The 18534-nt window shown below is 42.5% G+C and overlaps 6 protein-coding genes across 7 annotated transcripts; 2 read left to right on the top strand and 4 right to left on the bottom strand.

Annotated features, from left to right (window-relative positions):
• Window positions 1-38: 38 nt before the first annotated feature.
• Window positions 39-2001, bottom strand: LOC108147822 (phosphoglycerate kinase). Its single transcript, XM_017274575.2, has 3 exons — window positions 1741-2001; window positions 1581-1689; window positions 39-1233 (listed from the first exon to the last, which is right to left on the bottom strand). Exons 1-3 carry the CDS (start codon window positions 1920-1922, stop codon window positions 154-156), a joined length of 1371 nt encoding a protein of 456 aa, XP_017130064.1. The 5' UTR covers window positions 1923-2001; the 3' UTR covers window positions 39-153.
• A 367-nt stretch (window positions 2002-2368) lies between these two features.
• LOC108148004 (pre-mRNA-splicing factor CWC25 homolog) lies at window positions 2369-4386 on the top strand. The gene is made up of 3 exons (XM_017274832.2): window positions 2369-2480; window positions 2536-2758; window positions 2814-4386. The coding sequence occupies exons 1-3, from the start codon at window positions 2463-2465 to the stop codon at window positions 4289-4291; spliced, it is 1719 nt and encodes a 572-aa protein (XP_017130321.1). The 5' UTR covers window positions 2369-2462; the 3' UTR covers window positions 4292-4386.
• LOC108148005 (phosphoglycerate kinase) lies at window positions 4289-5911 on the bottom strand. Its single transcript, XM_017274833.2, has 3 exons — window positions 5722-5911; window positions 4714-5658; window positions 4289-4651 (listed from the first exon to the last, which is right to left on the bottom strand). The coding sequence occupies exons 1-3, from the start codon at window positions 5781-5783 to the stop codon at window positions 4411-4413; spliced, it is 1248 nt and encodes a 415-aa protein (XP_017130322.1). The 5' UTR covers window positions 5784-5911; the 3' UTR covers window positions 4289-4410.
• Window positions 5912-10841: 4930 nt separating this feature from the next.
• Window positions 10842-14883, top strand: LOC108147983 (bacchus). 2 transcript variants are annotated; one of them, XM_017274794.2, is made up of 4 exons: window positions 10842-10933; window positions 11464-11759; window positions 14271-14433; window positions 14506-14883. In XM_017274794.2, exons 2-4 carry the CDS (start codon window positions 11511-11513, stop codon window positions 14553-14555), a joined length of 462 nt encoding a protein of 153 aa, XP_017130283.1. In that variant the 5' UTR covers window positions 10842-10933; window positions 11464-11510; the 3' UTR covers window positions 14556-14883. The 2 variants fall into 2 exon arrangements, with proteins under 2 accessions (XP_017130283.1, XP_017130282.1); XM_017274793.2 differs by lacking the exon at window positions 10842-10933 and having other exon boundaries at window positions 11345-11759.
• A 2097-nt stretch (window positions 14884-16980) lies between these two features.
• On the bottom strand, window positions 16981-17815 carry LOC108148071 (methyltransferase N6AMT1). The gene has a single exon (XM_017274924.2). The coding sequence runs from the start codon at window positions 17813-17815 to the stop codon at window positions 17132-17134; it is 684 nt and encodes a 227-aa protein (XP_017130413.1). The 3' UTR covers window positions 16981-17131.
• A 13-nt stretch (window positions 17816-17828) lies between these two features.
• LOC108148072 (SNAPIN protein homolog) lies at window positions 17829-18279 on the bottom strand. Its single transcript, XM_017274925.2, has one exon. It carries the CDS (start codon window positions 18231-18233, stop codon window positions 17829-17831), a length of 405 nt encoding a protein of 134 aa, XP_017130414.1. The 5' UTR covers window positions 18234-18279.
• Between the last annotated feature and the right edge of the window lie 255 nt (window positions 18280-18534).

The following is an 18534-nucleotide window of genomic DNA, read 5'->3' as shown; positions in this document are numbered from 1 at the left end:
ATGTTATTTTCAACTTTTCAGCTTAAAAAGACAATGAATTTATAATTAAAGTTTAATGGAACATTGAAAGATACATTGTTGATGTAGCTATATATATATGTTATTCCAAATAAGGAATGTGTTATTTAGAGTAAGGATTGTAAAGCTGTATTTTCAGGCATCTGAGAGAGCAGCCACTCCTGGCAGGACCTTGCCCTCCAACAGTTCTAGGGAAGCTCCTCCACCAGTGGACACGTGTGAGACCTTGTCGGCTCCTCCGAATTGCATGCAAGCCGTGGCCGTATCTCCTCCGCCCACAATTGTGATGGCTCCCCTTTTGGTGGCTCCAATTACTGCCTCCAACATGGACTTGGTGCCCTGGGCAAATAGCTCGTTCTCGAACAAACCTGGCGGACCATTCCACACTATTGTTTTGGATGCACAAATGGCGCCGGCAAACATCGAACTGGACAGCTCGCCATTATCCAGACCCCACATATCCTTTGGTATCCCCTGCTTTGCATTCACTGTTTCTATTTTATCCGGCTTCTTGTCTATCTTGTTGGCCACCACAAAATCCACCGGTAATAGAATATTTACATTCTTCTCCTTTGCCTTGCATATAATATCGTTTATCATCTTGGCTCCCTTCTCGTCGAATAGGGATTTCCCAATCTCCATGTTGTTAAGGACTTTGAGGAAGGTAAAGGCCATGCCACCGGATATGATCATCACGGAAACGTTGTTCAGGAGATTCGTGATCAGAGGAATTTTATCGGCGATCTTGGCCCCACCTAAAATGGCCAAAAAGGGCTTTGCTGGATTGTGGAGAACCTTGGCAAAGTACTCCAGTTCCTTGTCCAAAAGGAAACCAGCTGCCCGTATCTTAAAGCCATCGCCCATCATGGAACTGTGCGGACGATGGGCAGTTCCGAAGGCATCGTTCACATAGATCTCGCCCAGCTGCGCCAACTTCGCCCGGAACTCCTTGACCTTCTCCGGATCGGCCTTGACCTTCTTCTTGTTCTCGTCCTTGCTGCTGCCCGTCTCCTCGGCGTAGAAGCGTAGATTCTCGAGCAGCAGGACACTGCCCTCGGGCGGATCCTTCAGAGCTTCCAGGGTCTGGTCACCCACACAGTCGTCCAGGAAGCAAACCGGCTTGCCCAGCACCTTCTCCAGTTCCTTGGCCACCGGTTCCAGGCTAAACTTCTTATCCTTTTTGCCATCAGGACGTCCCAAGTGGGAGGCTAAGACCTGATATCAAAATAATTACTATATATTTTTAAACTTAAAAAATTTTGCTTTGAAAATGTCTGTCATAACATGTGTTTTTGAAATTAACAAAAATTAAAAAATTAAATTGGAATTATCTTCTTCAAAAGAAAAAATTCAGTCTAAATATTTTAAAGAAAAATTACATAGCTTATAAATATTTTAAAACTGAAATAATTAGTTCATCATTTTATTTGTAAAGGAATTTTGAAAATGTTGAACTTGTTTATGTTACTTTAAGTATAATTTAATTTCTTATAAAGTTTTAAATGCAAAATAAAGATTTTTTTATAAGGTTATATACATTTAAATAATAAACAGTAACTCACCAGAGATTTGCACTTTTTATCCAGAGCATATTTAATACTTGGAAGGGCAGCAACAATACGTTGGTTGTTAGTGATTTTACCATCTTTTATGGGTACGTTAAAATCCACCCTATAAATAAAATTCTTGAATATATAAACCAAAATTGTGAAGGATCTTTACCTCATGAATACTTTTTTTCCTGCCACATCGACATTTTTCAGACTCAATTTCTTTACATGCTTTCCATTGCAATCGTCTTTGCTGCTGAACTGTCGTAGAAATAAAGTTTTTTTGATTTCATTTTCAAGACATTGATTAGGAACGAATATAAATTTAAAAAAATTACTTTGCAAGCGAAACATAATAAAAGAACAATTGTTAAAAATGTTTTAATAGCAAGGAAAGAGCAACTAAGCAACTGCAATCTAATAAAATATTTTAACTGAATGATTCCTTACAAAAAGTTTGAGGTTCTAAGCAAAGCATAGTTTTTACACAAATATAGGTTAAATAAGATTAATTTAAATATAAATATTTGTATTTTAATAACAAAAAATTAGCATAACTTCAAAATATATTTTTAAACAGGGCAAAATAATAGTCATTCGTTCTAGCAACTTTATCTAGTTTCGACACAAATCTAGTTTCGACACAAATATATAGCAAAAAAAATAGCAATTAAACAAATTGGTTGTATTTTAAGTAATAAATGGACATAACTGAAAACAAATATTTAAAATTGGTCACCAAACTATTTATGTCTGGCAACTCTAGCCTTTAAGCTATCTGGCAGCGCTGTTGTTGAACATATGTTTTTGATGAAAACACAAGAAAAGGAGGGAACAACTGAAATTGTTTGTAATTTGCTTATTTTTTAGTAAAAAAGCAGACAAAACCCAACAATGGGTGGCGGAGATTTAGTAAGTAATGCTCCTCAATTGTAAAGCATTAAAAAAACATTGAATTCCCCCGCAGAACTTGAAGAAATCATGGCATCCGCACACGATGAAAAACCAGGAGCGCGTTTGGAAGGCGGAGGAGCAGGCGAAGATGGAGGAGCGCAAGCTGCAGGATCTCCGCAAGGAGATCAACGAGGAGCGGGACAGGGAGGAGCTGCGAAGGTTGGGCGAAAGTTCCGGAGTGCTGGCCAATAATAGTGGCGCCGCCGGGGAGGCAAAGCTGGAATGGATGTATAAAAGTGAGTCATCTAGCTTCAAATCCTGATAAATATCTTTACATAAATCATATTTCAGACAGCACAGAGCTGATCAACCGCGAGGAGTACCTCCTGGGCCGCAAGATCGACAAGTCCTTTGAGACGCTGCAAGCCGAGGAGCACCGGCAGGAGCAGCAGAGCACAGTGGGCCTCAAACAGTCCATCAATCATGTCGAGCACGACTGTGTGCCCTTCTCCATCCGTACATATCGCAATCTGCAGTCCACCGAACAGGTGGACATGCAACGAAAGACACTCGAGGATCCCCTGATGCTCATCAAGCAACGTGAAATGGAATCCCGCCGCAAACTACTCGAGAACCCCGTCAAACTGAAGGAAATCCATCGCATCCTCAAGACCGAACAGGATCTAAAGGCCTCCAAGGAGCAGAAGAAGGCCAAGAAGAGCAAAAAGTCCAAGAAGTCCAAAAAGAAGAAACGAAACAAGCGCTCCAGCGATGAGGAAAGTGCCAGTGGCAGTGAAAGCAACGATAGCGACGATGATTTGGACAGAAAACTGGCCCGTCAGGTCAGCAAACTGAAGGGAGACCACGGCAATGGTGAGCTCAAGTTGGACAAACTACTGGACGCCAAGTATCGCACCATATCCAAGCAATTGGACATGGCCACCAAGAAAGAGAGCAAGAAATCTAAGAGGAAGAGTAGTGACAGCAGTGAACAGAGCAGTGATGAGGAGGAAAAGCCTAGGAGACAAAGATCCAGGGAGCTCGAGTCGAGGAGACGGAATAAGAGAAGCAGGAGTCCAGAGGAAAGAGGACAGCGGGAGAGGCGCAGGAGCAGAAGCCCCCAGGATAGGAAAGATAGTTCCCGGAAAAAGCGACAGAGCAGGAGTCCAGAGCAGAGAAATAGACGCAGAAGTCCAGAGGTTAGAAAAGAAAGACGAAGGAGCCGGAGTCCTGAAGAGAGAAAGGAAAGACGAAGGAGCAGGTGTCCAGAGGTCAGAAAGGAAAGACGAAGGAGCAGAAGTCCAGAGGTTAGAAAAGAAAGACGAAGGAGCAGGAGTCCAGAGGAGAAAAATGATAAACGCAGACGTCCAGAAGAAAGCTCCAAAAAGAAGGAGAGACTCAGAAGTAGAAGCCCCGAGGAGCCATCCAGATCCAAACGCAGCCGAAGCCGGAGTTCCAAAAGAGAAACCCACCGAAAGAGCCCAGAAAAGCCACCGCAACGAAAGGAAAGGGAGCGTAGTCCGGCTCCCAATCGTCCCACCGGCAAATCCAAGCTAAGCGAAGCAGATCGAGAAGCTCGTCTGCGTGAGATGATGGACAATGCCACATGGAGGGAGGCGGATCGCAGCCAGGTGGTGCGCAAACATCGCGAAGCGTACGCTCGCGAGGAAGCCCAGAACCGCGAACGTGACTTCGACAAGGAGTTCATCAACAAGGAGGTGAAGAAGGCCATTGCCAACCACAACTCCATTGGCGATCGCATCAGAGCCAATCTGAACAACATCCAGCGCACTTCCTCCTCCATGGACAGCAACTTTGCACGCAAATAAACTAGAGAATTCCTTTATTTCGTATGCATTATATGGTTCCGCAACAAATAGATTCAACTTTGTGCTTACAAGATAAACGATGCGATTAACATAAATAATCTGTATATTTTTTTTTGGATTTAGGCATTGGACAGAGCGGCCACGCCCGGCAGTGTCTTGCCCTCCAGGAGCTCCAGCGAAGCGCCGCCGCCAGTGGAGACGTGCGAGACGAGGGCCTCGGTGTTCCACTTGGCGCAGCAAGAGGCAGTGTCACCGCCGCCAATGATGGAGACGGTGCCGTTCTTGGTGGCGGCCACCACGCCATCCATGATGGACTTGGTGCCGTTGGCGAAGTTGGGGAACTCAAAAACGCCGGGAGGACTGAAAATATTTTTAGAATTTGTGTAAGGTATATCTTTAAATTTAGTAAAAACTAAACCTACCCGTTCCACACAATCAGCTTGGAGCGGGCGATGGGCGCCGCAAAGAGCTCACGGGTCTTGGGACCCACATCCAGACCCATGTGTCCATCGGGAATACCAGACTCCACAGTAGCCTCGCTTACGGCGGCATTCTCGGCAAACTTATCGCCGCACACAAAGTCCACTGGCAGATGCAGCTGGACATTGTTCTTCTTGGCCTTCTCCACCAGACTCTGGACGATCTTGGAGCCCTCCTCATCGAACAGCGAGCCGCCGATCTTCATGTTGTTGAGGACCTTCAGGAAGGTGAAGGCCATGCCGCCGCCAATGATCATTTCGTTGACCTTGTCTAGCAGGTTCTCGATCAGCTGGATCTTGTCGGCGACCTTAGCGCCACCAAGAATGGCCAGGAAGGGATTTGGTGGCTTGTCCAAAGCCTGCGAGAAGTACTTCAACTCCTTGTTCAGCAGCAGACCAGCAGCACGCTGCTCGAAGCCATCGCCCATCATGGAACTGTGTGCCCGATGGGCAGTGCCAAAGGCATCGTTGACATAGACATCACCCAGTTTGGCCAGGCTGGCGCGGAACTCCTTGACCTTGGCGGGATCGGCCTTCACCTTGCCACCGGCGGCGTCCAAGCCCTTGCCCTCCTCCTCCACGTAGAAGCGGACGTTCTCCAGCAGAATCACAGATCCCGGGGCGGGATCCTTGCAGGCAGCCTCCACTTCGTTGCCCACACAATCGTTCAGGAAGGTCACATCCTGGCCGAGCAGGGTCTTCAGCTCAGCGGCCACCGGAGCCAGCGTATACTTGATATTCTTGTTGCCATCGGGACGACCCAAGTGGGACATCAGCACCACGGACTTGGCCTTCTTGGACAGGGCCAACTTCACACTATCCAGGGCAGCCACAATTCGCTGGTTGCTGGTGATCTTGCCCTCCTTGATGGGCACATTGAAGTCCACTCTGTAGAAAAAAGGGATACCAAAGTTTATGCAACTGCGTTTCCACGGTATGATTTGCAGTTACCGCATCAACACCCGCTTGCCACTCAAGTCCAGGTTCTCGATGCTCAGTTTGTTGAAGGCCATCTTGGGATTTTTCTGGATTTTCTGGATGTTCCTGGTGTGTGCTAGCAAGCTCCGAGCTGCGATTCCACTGAGTAATCCGCGAATCTTCTTCGTCCGCTGACTGCTGTGCGGCAATGTCAGCGCAAGGTCATTGGTGGGCCGCTAGGGTTGCATCTTGTTTTCCAGGGCGGCACTCCGTAGCAGGCAGCTTTCCGGCAGTTTGTGTATATCCTGCGCAGGACATCCATCTGGATTCTACGAATTTGGGGGACGCATTTCAATTCAGGGTGTATTCTTGCTGGAAAGTTGGCCTAAAACTATATTGGCCAAATGCAACCCTGTGTTTGGCGCCCAATCAGTGCTGCTTAACGAATTTGGAAAAGTGTTGTGAAGTATCGATGGCAAAGGTGTTGATAACAAGGGTGTGGAAGATTCAAGGGGTTCCCCATATAAAACTATTTTTAATTTGGGTTGGTTTATTCATAAATTTATTTAATAATTAATTCCTTCTGATTTAATTGTATTATGTTTAACACTGTTTATCCCAGAACTAGATATTTGAATGCTTATTTAGATATTACACTTAATATTTATTCAGTTTGTTAGACATTTGAAAATAATTAAAATATATGTATGTTGAGATAATATATGTTAAATGTATATTACACTTAAGGTGTTTTCGTTCCCTAATAAAAAAAACCTTTCTGAAAATAATTACCCTACGCCCCTGGAGGGCGGGTAAATTTAAACTTTTGAAATGCACTACATTTATAAAATTATTTTTTTGCAAGTATTGTGTGCGTTCTAGTGCACTAGATATATTTTAGCAACTTGAATAACATAAATTTAAACCAACCCCTTACTTTTATAAGTATTCCGTTTGATTCAAAGCTTTTTCTATCTAATTAACAAACCTCAACACATCTAGCAATACTTTTGCCGCCCCTTTGGCGTGAGTATGTATGTAATTATTGAATAAATGATTTTTGCTCAGGCCAACAAAGACAAATCGCACAATCATGAAAGCTGGCCGTTGTTTTATTTTGGCTGTGCAACGCAAACGAATTTCGTCTATGATGCCATGATGGTTCTGCCCCATCCCCAAATGATTCATTCATGGGTGCCGGTGCCCATTCTCTATCTTTTCTCATCTCGGACGGTCCAAGCAACCACCGTTAGTATTTGCCAGTACCACCGAATGGGTAACCCACCGAACCACCACCCACTCACTTCCTACCCACAAGTGCTCAGTGCAGCGAAATGCATGACGCAGATGGCAAACGAAGGTATCTGAGCATGGGGATGAGCTCAAATGCTGTTCACTTAGAATTTTTTTAGCCGAAATTACAGGTTTAAAAACATTAATCAAAAATTTAAAAAAAAAAAGGTATTTTGCCTTATTTTAAATACAAAGATCAACCTAGGATATACAATTTATTTAAGAGGAAGTCAACTCTTAAACGCAGACGAATTCATAATATTTGGAAGTGGAAATGAATAGAGCAAAATGGGAGAAATAAATTGTTGATTTTATATCAGCATTTAAAATAAAGCCTATAGTTAGACTTAGCATGGAAAAGATTTTAGCTCTTTGTGGAACCCCTAAGTTTTTGACACAATAAGATTTGCATTATATCTGCAGCCGATAGATTGGCATCACTGATGCCTGTCTGTTGTGGGTGGGACAGGGTCACTGGTGAAGGGAGCCTATTTGGGGCATTTCATTTCAGATGCAGCATTGCAGTGGCACTGGGCTGTCTTCTCTCATCCTTCAACAGCGTCGCCGGAAGAATGTCCACTCCACCTCATACGACGACGTCACGGGTGTTCTGCGCAATTAAAAGCACCAAAGAGGACCCATACCCATACCCATCATACCCACTCACAGTGACACCACAAATAAAAACACACTCGCTCCCCTGTGTCAGCTGGTATTGAAAATCGAAGACAATGGGGCTGCTTAAATTCATTTTAATAATTGCGTGTAAGCCGCCCGTTGACGCAGGTGAAACAGGTGAGCAGGTGAGGGCAGAATATCAAGTCGAGTCCATGTGGCCCGGCACTCGTCGTGTGGAAGCATTAGCACTAGCACATGCCGGGAAAACAAGACGCGAGAATACCCGTCTAACACAATGATCTCTTCCAACGTTCCGAGATCCCGAGTCGAGCGGCCAAGCGAATCGACCATCTATCTGGCAACAGTCTAACAATCGCTCTAATCGAGTCGTAAACCTGTTCATGTTGTTCTACCAAACGACATTGTGTACCTAAGCGCTAAAAGGGGACGGCCTATGATGGCTATTATTATGCGCTACACATTAGTTTGTATCTGAAAGATACAAGAAGGCACCACTCGGTTTCTAAAATTAATTTAAACTGTTGACCAAAGTGTTAATACAGTAATGAAAATAAGTACTATTGATTAAAATCATACTTTTAATGTTTTCATTAATAAGCTATTATAAAAATACTTTTTTTAAGCCATTATTTTTTTAGCGAAAACAAAAAAAGATACATTAAGATAAACCACCAAAGTTATATTCCTTTTTTAATCTATTCTTATATCAATAGACAATTTAAATGTTGTCAGGAAACATTTATTTATTCTACCATTTTGTTCAGTGCAAAGAAATTCTCAAAAAATGCATAAAGATACAAAATCACAGATACATTATTTCCAACCTATTCTTTGAGTATATTTTCTATTAAAACTTAACTACCTCATTACAGATCATTTAGCACCCCGCATGTAAGTTGAGAGAGAAGTGAAAACTTAATCGCCATGAATTCAAGTTGATGTGTGTGTTTTAGATACACATGTTTAAGCGTCTGGCTATCGATTGTTTGCATTGAGATTTGTTCACACCTTTATGCTACAGCAACTAAGTGACGCAACGTGTAAATGCACTGGGAGAAATTCATAGGGTAGGTCAGGGATAACATAATGTAATATAGACTGTACGAAAAAAAAATCCGAAGTAAACAGGAAACTTGGGTTAGGACAGGGTCTGAAAAACTCAGGAAAATACTGCAGGCAGATGTTTGAGTTCCTGGAAAGGTCCTTTTTGGACCAAGGTCAAACAGATTTTCCAGTTTGGCCTGCCTTATAGAACCTTTCTTATCGCGACTTCTGCATTTCAAACTATCGCTTAACCTTGAAATAACTTCCGATATCTGGGGCTGTCCTCTGGAATCTAGATACTATTGTTCACTGGCCCGGAGGCACTGTCTTTCAGCCAGAGAGACCCCACATGCCGATGAGAACGAACGATTCATATGGCAACAATGCGCGGAAAGGCCCACAATTCTTTGGGGGAACGAACGCCGAGCCACTCGAACGAATACTAAGAGCTCGGCGGGCGGAAAGAAAGAAGAAAGCCAGTGATTTCTGGCCAAAAACCACACATCACATCACATCGCATCGCATCGCATCGCAATAACGAAGACGCAAATCGGCTTATCAGGCAGCGTTTTGGCATAAAGTCATCGCTGCTGCTCAAATATGTGATAACTGAATGAACGAACGAAGGCCCACGATTACAGGTGTTTACGTTTACTAGACCGCGGATGCCTCGGAACAGGTTCGCCGGTTTTAATTAGCGACCCGCCTGTCGTTCTGTCGTCGACCGTGTTATTCAGATTACAGACTATATAGCCTAGGTATTCGTATTCGTATTCGTATTTGCCTTTGCACGAAAATAGCTGAGCACATGAGTGTGGCTGTGGGGCTAAAGCTCGACTGGGGGATACCCCGGTTATCTGAATTTTTGTGTGGTTTCGATACATACATTCTTACAAGAGCTATCAGAGTATATATGTACATACATACATAGCGAAGTAAAAGAGAAACACGAATTCCTCTTGTATTACTTTACCGCTTGTTATTTTTCCATTTTAATCTAAAAGAGCACATTTTGTGTGAACTTGATAGATCAACCTCCGAATGATCGGTTGACTGATAGCGTTCGAGTAAACAAATTTATTAAATAAAAGCAATATACCCTCGAACACGTTGGCTACCAGGTGATATGTTATAGCCTAGTCGGCGATTTTCGCATATATTAGTCGATTTCTGAACCAACTGGGTTCGTGTAACGAACAGAACCATCAAATGGCCGAACCACAAGTGCGGGATCAACAGAAAGATTGGCACATAAAAAAAGAATTGAGAGTGGACCCTGTTCGAGTGAAGGCGATAAGGACTGACATTTGATATATATTTTTCGCGAAACCTTATAATTGACATTTTCTTGTAGAGTGAGTAATAAAACTATTTTAAATAAGTAGTACAAATCAATAAAAATAAGTCAATTTTATTTGTCTCAATTTATAGATAAGGAGGATTTAGAAGCGTATTAAAAACTGAAATTCCTAGGTAAAAGTTATGCTCTAATGTTTTCTTTTAATTAAGACGCTATATGAACCCTTTGTTTTTAATACACTAATTCATAGCAATGTACAGTACCCCGAATAGCTTTTCCCCTAATTACGTGCAATTAAATCGCTAGAATCTCAAAAATAGCTCCCCACTTTTTGCTAGGCCGCGAAAATCACCTGCTTCCCCACACACGTTACCAATCAATTGACCCCAATCCGCGACGACATTGCGTCCCACGCTGGTCCACTCTATAAATACGAATACAAAATATACAGGCACACACATCTGCAGCAACAATGCTGCAACACGCTTCTTCCCATCGGCAACATATCCACATCCACATCCACTGTTCCGCCGACAAACGGTCAAAACGCCACAGAGTGACTGCACCACCACCGCACCGCCACCACCCCCCTGGAACCCCCACCCCAGCAAACCCCACGAACGCACCACCGGTGCGCGCAATTTTCAAATTTACCGCCAAACGCGCCCACAACTGTACTCACGGAACCCAAGCAGATTTTGTATGGAATTAATCAGGGAACCCACTCAACTCGTCAATTGCAGATCTAGTTTTGATCGCAGCGCCTCGGGAAAAAGGCCAAAATTAAGGGAATACGACTGGCTATAGCCTCGATCGGTCTCCGGCCCGATCAGAATAGCGGTCTTTGAGATATAGGCGAAAAAGTGTGCAGGCGATTTGGCGCAAGAAGAAGCAAGCGGCAATTTGTGGCCAGCATTTGGATGGCAAGCTCAGTCTTGTACGAACCGTCGACGGGTATACATATCGGTGGTTAGGAACCTAGGAGCTCTTAAGCGAACAGTATCTATCGGATGGCGGCCTACCGGAACATATCCTTCCGACTTTCGTAGCGCCGCCTGATATATAGATACTCTATACCTTACAGATACCATAGAATAGATCACCGCAAAATATATAAAATATTTCGAAAATCCATCGCTCGCTCTGGGGTGCTGTTGTTGTTGTCTTCTCTCTGCGCTGCCGCCATCGACTGCGGCTGTACAAAAATGCCGCATCGGATTTTCAGTGTATTGTACAGGGGCTATGCTTTGGCGTGGGAGCGAACGCGATAACGGTGTCCCAGAGAGAGGGAGAGCGAGAGCGGGAGAGCGAGAGAGAGAGACTGGCCGCCTCTGGCGCTCTCCCAGAGAGCTAGTGCTTAAATAGACGGGCCGCAGCCGAAGCGCAGCCACTGTGTTTGCGCTCTTCGTGCGGTGCGTTTCGTGTCTCTCTATCGCTCGCCCTCCGTGTATTTTGCGCTGGTTCTTGTCAACAACTTACTGTGTGTTTCTTCACAACAGCAAATAGTTCCGGAAAAACTAAACTGAAAACCTATTAAACACAAATCATGTCGGCTGCTACGGAACAACAGAACAACGGCGATGTGGCCGTAGAGAAGGTGGCGGCGGAGGATGTTTCCGCTGTCAAGGACGATCTCAAGGCAAAGGCGGCCGCTGAGGATAAGGCCGCTGCTGCCGATGCCGCCGGCGATGCGGCCGATAACGGTACGTCAAAGGACGGCGAGGATGCCGCCGATGCCGCCGCCGCCGCTGCCCCCGCAAAGGAATCCGTGAAAGGCACCAAGAGGCCAGCAGAAGTAAGTACCATTCACCTATTTGTTTACTAATATGATTCACTTTTGAAGTGCGAGTTCCGCATTTTTGTTCGGGGAAAAATTCTAGAAATAGATATACACACGTTTTTCGGAACAGCACGCACTCTCTCAGTGGCTTATATACCAACGGAAAAAAGAGCGAGAGATAGGCCATATGTACATACATATGTATATACACAATCGTTAGTGTGTTGTTTACGATTAACCAAGATGATTGTGGGTCCGGCAATCAAAGATTATTGTTGTTAAGTTCAAATCGGGGTTAGAGGGCCATACGTATAGACGAGTACAGTTACCCATGGGATTTTTCTGCTGGGGTGGGGTGGGTAATGTATTTTTAATAAACCATAGGTCATTAGCATTGACGTGTCCGCGCTGAAAAGCATTACACAAAGCAATAGATATAGCGGCTATAACTCATATTCTCTTGGCCCTATTTATCAGTCACTAACAAACTGGCAATTGCAAATTGCAAATGCAAAGCCAAAGCGATGCCAATGCACTCTCTCAATGAAAACACACATTGCCGGCCGGTAAATTACTCATGTCGTGTTTTCCCACTTTTTATTTTTGGTTAGTGGCGTATCGTTGGGAGCACGCGGTTTGGGAACAAGTTTTTTTTTTTTTTTTGGGGGGACTGGGGTCGTGTCCGACTGTCGCATTCCATAATCGAGAAGCACATTTCTTGATAAAAATAAAATAGTTCGGCCAGTAAGGCAGATAAATTGGCAAATCAAGCGCTTTTCTCAAACTCAAACTCGAAATAAAAATGTACAGTTTAACGAGAGAGAGCGCTCTCTTGGGAGAGACTACCCCTCTCTCTAATCTCTCTCGCTCTCGGAACACAACTCTCTCCCTCGTAATTTGTATACACATTTGTCTGTTTGCGTTTGTGCTTACATTTATCTTTCACTTTTTTCCTATGCGTATTTATTTTGGTACATAAAACAAGACAGTTTTACAGGGTGTCGCAAGGGTCTAGCTAGTTTTTTTTTGGTGACTATAATATTATAAGTTATTGGAATAAATGGGAGTCGGGGCTTCTATAAAGATACTTTTAACAAAGTATGTGGTAGTACAGTAGCACTCTCTAAAGAATTCAGATAAGAATTGGTTTGCCTTTTTTTCAATTCAAACTGTAAGGAATTTTTTTGTCTACTTTATTCCCTATATTCTTTCAAATTAAGTTTTCCATTCAGCTTCATGAAGAATATATTTAAATATTCTTATTTTCTTTTCAATCTACTTTTTTATGCATCTATTTAAATATACTGCCCCTTAATAAGTAGCAAAAAAGGAATGAATACAACTTTTATTAAAATGTCATTATACCGGTCTAATTAAGGAAAGAAACAAATAGTAGGAACTACTATTTAGTACGCTTAATTCCCAAGAATGTGAACTTTTCCCTAATTAGATACTGTTTCTTTTCCAATTCTGAAACATTCCAAACAGGGTCTGGGTTAGATCCCCCCTTGCACATTTCTCGAGTTCTGGGTCTCGTGACTTATGCTGTAAGCGAAATAAAAGAAAAGGGGGCGGTGGGCTGGCCATTAATTTTGCACATTTTTCCACAGCCCGCTTGTTTTCCGCTTTGTAACAGTCTGCTGGTAAATAGGGCCCATGTATTGTGGCTACTCTTTGACTTGGGAACGTGACCGCCTATATACTACTCAATATATACCGTAAATATCTTGTTGTTGGCTGGTTGGCCAGCGGCAGAAGTTGAACCCACGCATATTGTTGTTTTGCGCCTTTTTCCAGCTGTCGTTTCGGTGTGTCTGTGAGAGTGGGAGAGAGATTCATTCATGCAATTCAGGTACAGTTTACAGTTTCTTCTGATGGGACGCTCTCACAGATACTCTCTTTCCGGCATTCTCGCTCTCCTACTCTCTGTCATCCTCTTACTCTCTCTGTCTTACATGGCACGCTTGGTTTCGTATCTCACGGATGCGGACACTTTATATACCGTTTTTCCCCTTATATAGTAAATATGTCGCCTAATACATACAGAACACAGATGTAACAAGGCTGCACTTGTAATCCGCTCTCTCTCTCTCTTTTTGCCGCAGCGAATTACATTGGCGCGCGCATTTTTCAAATGTTTTTTTACGGCGAAAATAACGATTTTCGTCGGTGCTTGTTTTTGTGGGCTGAAAATATACATTTTATGACTATGTACACACGCACAACGAGAGTTGCGAGGGGTATGGATGCCCTTGATCAAGGAGATGTGTGGGTTTGAGTTGGGCGCGTAGGACCATTTCCCGAAACTTTCCTCAATTTCTCTTAATTCCTTGAGTCTCCCACAAACGAAAAAAAGCAGCTCGATATCGAATCAAAATGCGCAAGTCAAATGGATATTTACATGTTTGAAATGAGATTAGGGGCATAATAAATAAAAGCGTGACTGAAGCCAGGGCTTAAATTAAATTGATTGAATATTTTATACATGTGTTGCCCGAAAACTAATAATTATTTTATAATTTGTAGGCCAAATCCGCAGAATCAAAGAAGGCCAAGAAAGCCGCCGCCGCCGATGGCGATTCTGATGAGGAAGATGTTCTGGAGGAAATCGTCGAGGGCGACAGTGAAATTGAAAGCGACGAGTACGACATACCCTACGATGGTGAGGAGGACGACATTGAATGTGATGGTGAGTTTACAAAAAAACCCTTACCTTTTTCCCTATAAAACTAATCTCCGAATTTCCCCTTGCCTTCTATAGACGATGATGATGATAATGATGACGGTTCCGGCTCGGACGATCAGGCGTAATAATAATGTAGTCAAAAATACAAACAAAAACAAACAAAAATTTAAATTAATAATAAATAAAAGTTACAAGCAAAAAACAAAACAAAAAAAAATAATAATAAACCAACAACCAGAAAATAAACCACAACAAGGAGAAGATGAAGGAGAAAAAACCACAAAAAAATCGCAAAAGTATATAATTTTTATGTTTAAGAAATAATTTTTTATTTCTTACCTTATTTTAATTGTATTTTATGTGTACTTTTTTTATAAAAAACTACAAAACAAACAAAAATTGTAATTAAAGGCATTTTCGTATAAAAGCATTCTATACGGAAACCAACAAAAAGTAAACATCCCCACTATATACAAGAAAAAAAAAAAACAAAACCAAAATCTTTCTTTCCTTTATGTCATAAGTCCTAATTTAAACGCCCAGTTTATGCGTAAAACAAAATATACAAAGATTAAAAATGTAGCGTAAACGAAGCCCGTGAATTAAACACAGACACACACACACACACACATACAATATATTAAAATTCATTATTAAATTAGACGTTACATTTATGAATGATCGAAAGAAACAAAAAAATACAAAAGTGAAAAATGGAAAAATGAAAAAGAAACAGCAAATGCAATTAAATACAAAACAAATAAAAACATAAAAATTGTATTTAAATAAATCGCAAGAATCATTGAAGTCGAATGAATATTCTACACGCATTCGACGACAACACTCAAGTTTTAGCTATGGTTTCAAAATTTTTGCGCCCACTGTGGCCACAGTCACGCTCCCACAATTTCCTGGTCTTCGCTTTTTGGGGCAAAAAAAAATAAGACATCGGGAAGTTTGAGTTCTATCTTTCTGTTTCGTTTCAGCATTTAACTATAACTATACACTATGCATAGTCTTAAGTACTTATGTCAGTATTAAAGCGAAGGGTTTAATTATTCTGTTGATAAATTGTGCGAGCGAATCGATTGTCGATGATAAGCTTAATTTATTTGTAAATTGTAAAAACCGACCCGAGAATCGAATAATGAGCAAGACATAATAAAACTTTTAATGTTACATGTATCTATTAGTAAGGGTATCCAAACTATTTATACACAATCGCAAAACGAGTTCTCGAAATATAACGACTGATATTTGACAAAGAAATGTGCCCAGTTGGTCAATCAAGGTACTCGCTACTGAATGCCGCCGAAACCACCCAAACCCGACCACCACTATCCTCCAATCTAACTGATATAACCCATAAAGACATACATACTCTACATATATACACAGACCACCCACTGACCCAGATCGAAAAGCTGAAGGCTTTAAGGCTTTACCGACAACTGAATAATTAAAATCAATATAGCTGATATATATGCCGATTTGATACAGACATAGCAATAACGATGTTAAAAAATCATGCATTTTTGTAAATACCAATTAATAATGTATCTGCCAAGTGCAAAAAATAACCTCCATTTGATAGTGCAAGGCAGAAACAAACAGAACCACGAATCGAAAAAGAGAATATGAAGCATTTTTGAACGATGAAATAAAGTATTGTAATTACGTGAAAGCGAAAACCATACGTACATACCGATTGGCATCTAGTAGATGCCAATAAAAAGTTTGTTTCAATTGCTTTGACGTTGTTTTTATCACTGGAGAAGCCGTTTTGGGTGGGGCAGCTACCCCTTAGGATGGATTGGGGTAGAGTGGTTTAGTCAGGGGTAGGAGTTTTTACCCACCGACATGTAGGTACATAATTCATTGATTGGCCTCTGCCTTTATTCCGTTCCGGCACACATGATGTACAGGATCCATCCCTCCCAGATTTCATGTTTGCGCTTTCGGGGGTTGACAATACTGGTTTCTGCAAACCTCCCTATAGAATAACATATTGAATGCTGTAAGGGATGGTTATGGGATTTAAGTGGAAACTAAATTATGATTAAAATAGCTTTGTTTGGAGCGAAAGTAATTACACAATTATTTTCTTTGAAGCAATATAAGCGTATCAATAAACAGGTGATATTTCGTTGGGAATATTTAATATCCCTGATTGGGTATAAGTTTCAAATTTAAGCGCACATATTTTCATCCCGCCAAACTATGTGCATTTTCCCCAATCTGAGAATGAGAACCACCACTGTAAAAGCTCAATGTATAGCTTTTTTGACACAATGAGTCGTAGTTCTTATACCCTCACGTCTATAACAATACAATTTTAAAATAAAACCTACTGATAAATTATGAGGTATTAGTTTAAGCTAATAATTACTGAACCTTTTTTAAATCGTATAAAAAGATCAGTTCTGAAACAGCCCGAAATATGAAATGCCTTTTTTTTTTGACAGACAGAAAGTTATGACCATCACAAAAATACCCTTTTTAAGGATCTAAAATAATTACTTCCAAAAACAAATTTCTGGTGTGACGATATAGGTATTAGTTAATCTTTAATAAAAATTGTACTGAATAATAGTTATTTTAAGTATCAAATGTAAACGTTAACTTTTATATGGTTTACCTTTTAATTAAAATACAACTAGCTTTTGATATTCCAGTCGAACAAACGAGTTTATTGCACGAGTCATGAGGTGGAGGAGGAAGAGGAGGACCTGGTGACCTTCAGTATGTACAGATGCTCGCCAGGAATGCGTCGCTCCATGAACTTAACAGCCCGGAACTTGAGGCCCTCTAAGTGTGTGATAATGTCCTCCGGTTTGTTCTCCCGCAGAAGGAGTAAGTAGAGAACGCCCCGAGGCGAAAGAATGTCATCCAGTTGCTTCAGTAGAATGTCCGTTACGCGTCGCCCATCCTGTCCACCGGCCCAGGAGAAGACCAGATTGCGCTCCGTTGAGGACTCGCTGTGGGAATCGAACTTCTGGGTATGCAGCTCCTCATCGCTGGTCACCACATAGGGTGGATTGAAGAGCAGCACGTCCACGGATTGCCGACGCAGTGCATCCGTCAGGCTGCAGCGAATGCTGTCCAAACGGGCTCCATTTCGGGCAGCAGTTCTTCGCGTGGCATCGCAGGCTTTGGGATTGATATCCGTGGCAAGACATAGCGAGCAGCTGGCCAGTTTCTTGGCCAGAGCCGTGATGATCACACCCGAACCGGAGCCCATTTCCAAGCAAAGATGCGGCTGCAGTTGCTCCAGGTACTCCAGATCCTTTTCCAGGGCATCGAGCAGCAGGAACGAGTCCTCCGCCGGCTCGTAGACCTGCTCGTAGTCCTCCAGGGTCAAGTGGTCGGTGTAAGGCGTCTCCATAGCGGACGGGGATCTAGGATATGTTGGTGCTGAGTGCAGAGTCGAGGAGCGCCTGTCGCCGCCGCTGCTCCTTCTCGATGAGCTTGTGGAGCCCGGTGAGCCGCTCCTGGCTGGTGCCCAAAACGTTGCTGATCACCGTCACCTTGTGCTTCACGTTCAGCAGCTCCTTCACCTTGTCCGCGAACTCGGGTATCTGACTCTGGGCTTTTTCGATGTCCCTCAGCTGGGCGGCCAAAGCGTCCAGTTGGCCACGCAGCTCTGCCTGCAGTTGGATGGTGGAGGCCACACGCTCGTCCAGCCGCTCGATGGTCGGCTTGAAGAGATTGGTGATGCCCTCGGCGAGGATGTCGCGCGTGGGATTCGTGCAGAAGTTCTCGGTGTTCTCCTCCAAGGAAGTTACAGTGCTATCCGAGTCCATTGCATTGCTGAAATCCAATCCGTACCAAATAGTGATGGGTTGAGTAGCTCCAAAAGTTATCGATTAATCGAATGGTTATAGATATACGATATATATTTATATTATAAGCGATAGTGCAGGGAAAGTTTTAAAAATAACAAACGAAATGTTTATTAGTTTTTTGTTTGCATTATTGGTTTTCTATCAAATAGGATTGGGGTTTAATTTGGGCATAAAATATGTAGCACAAGGTAGGAGTATTTGTGAAAAATTAATATTCGAAATAACTTATGCGACTGAATCTCTGTACTTTCTGCAGTTG

Source organism: Drosophila elegans, unplaced genomic scaffold (genome assembly GCF_018152505.1).
Source record: "Drosophila elegans isolate 14027-0461.03 unplaced genomic scaffold, ASM1815250v1 contig_814, whole genome shotgun sequence".
Lineage (NCBI taxonomy): Eukaryota > Metazoa > Arthropoda > Insecta > Diptera > Drosophilidae > Drosophila > Drosophila elegans.
The sequence above is the reverse complement of the archived record's forward strand: the minus strand, read 5'-3'. Positions and strand labels throughout refer to the sequence as shown.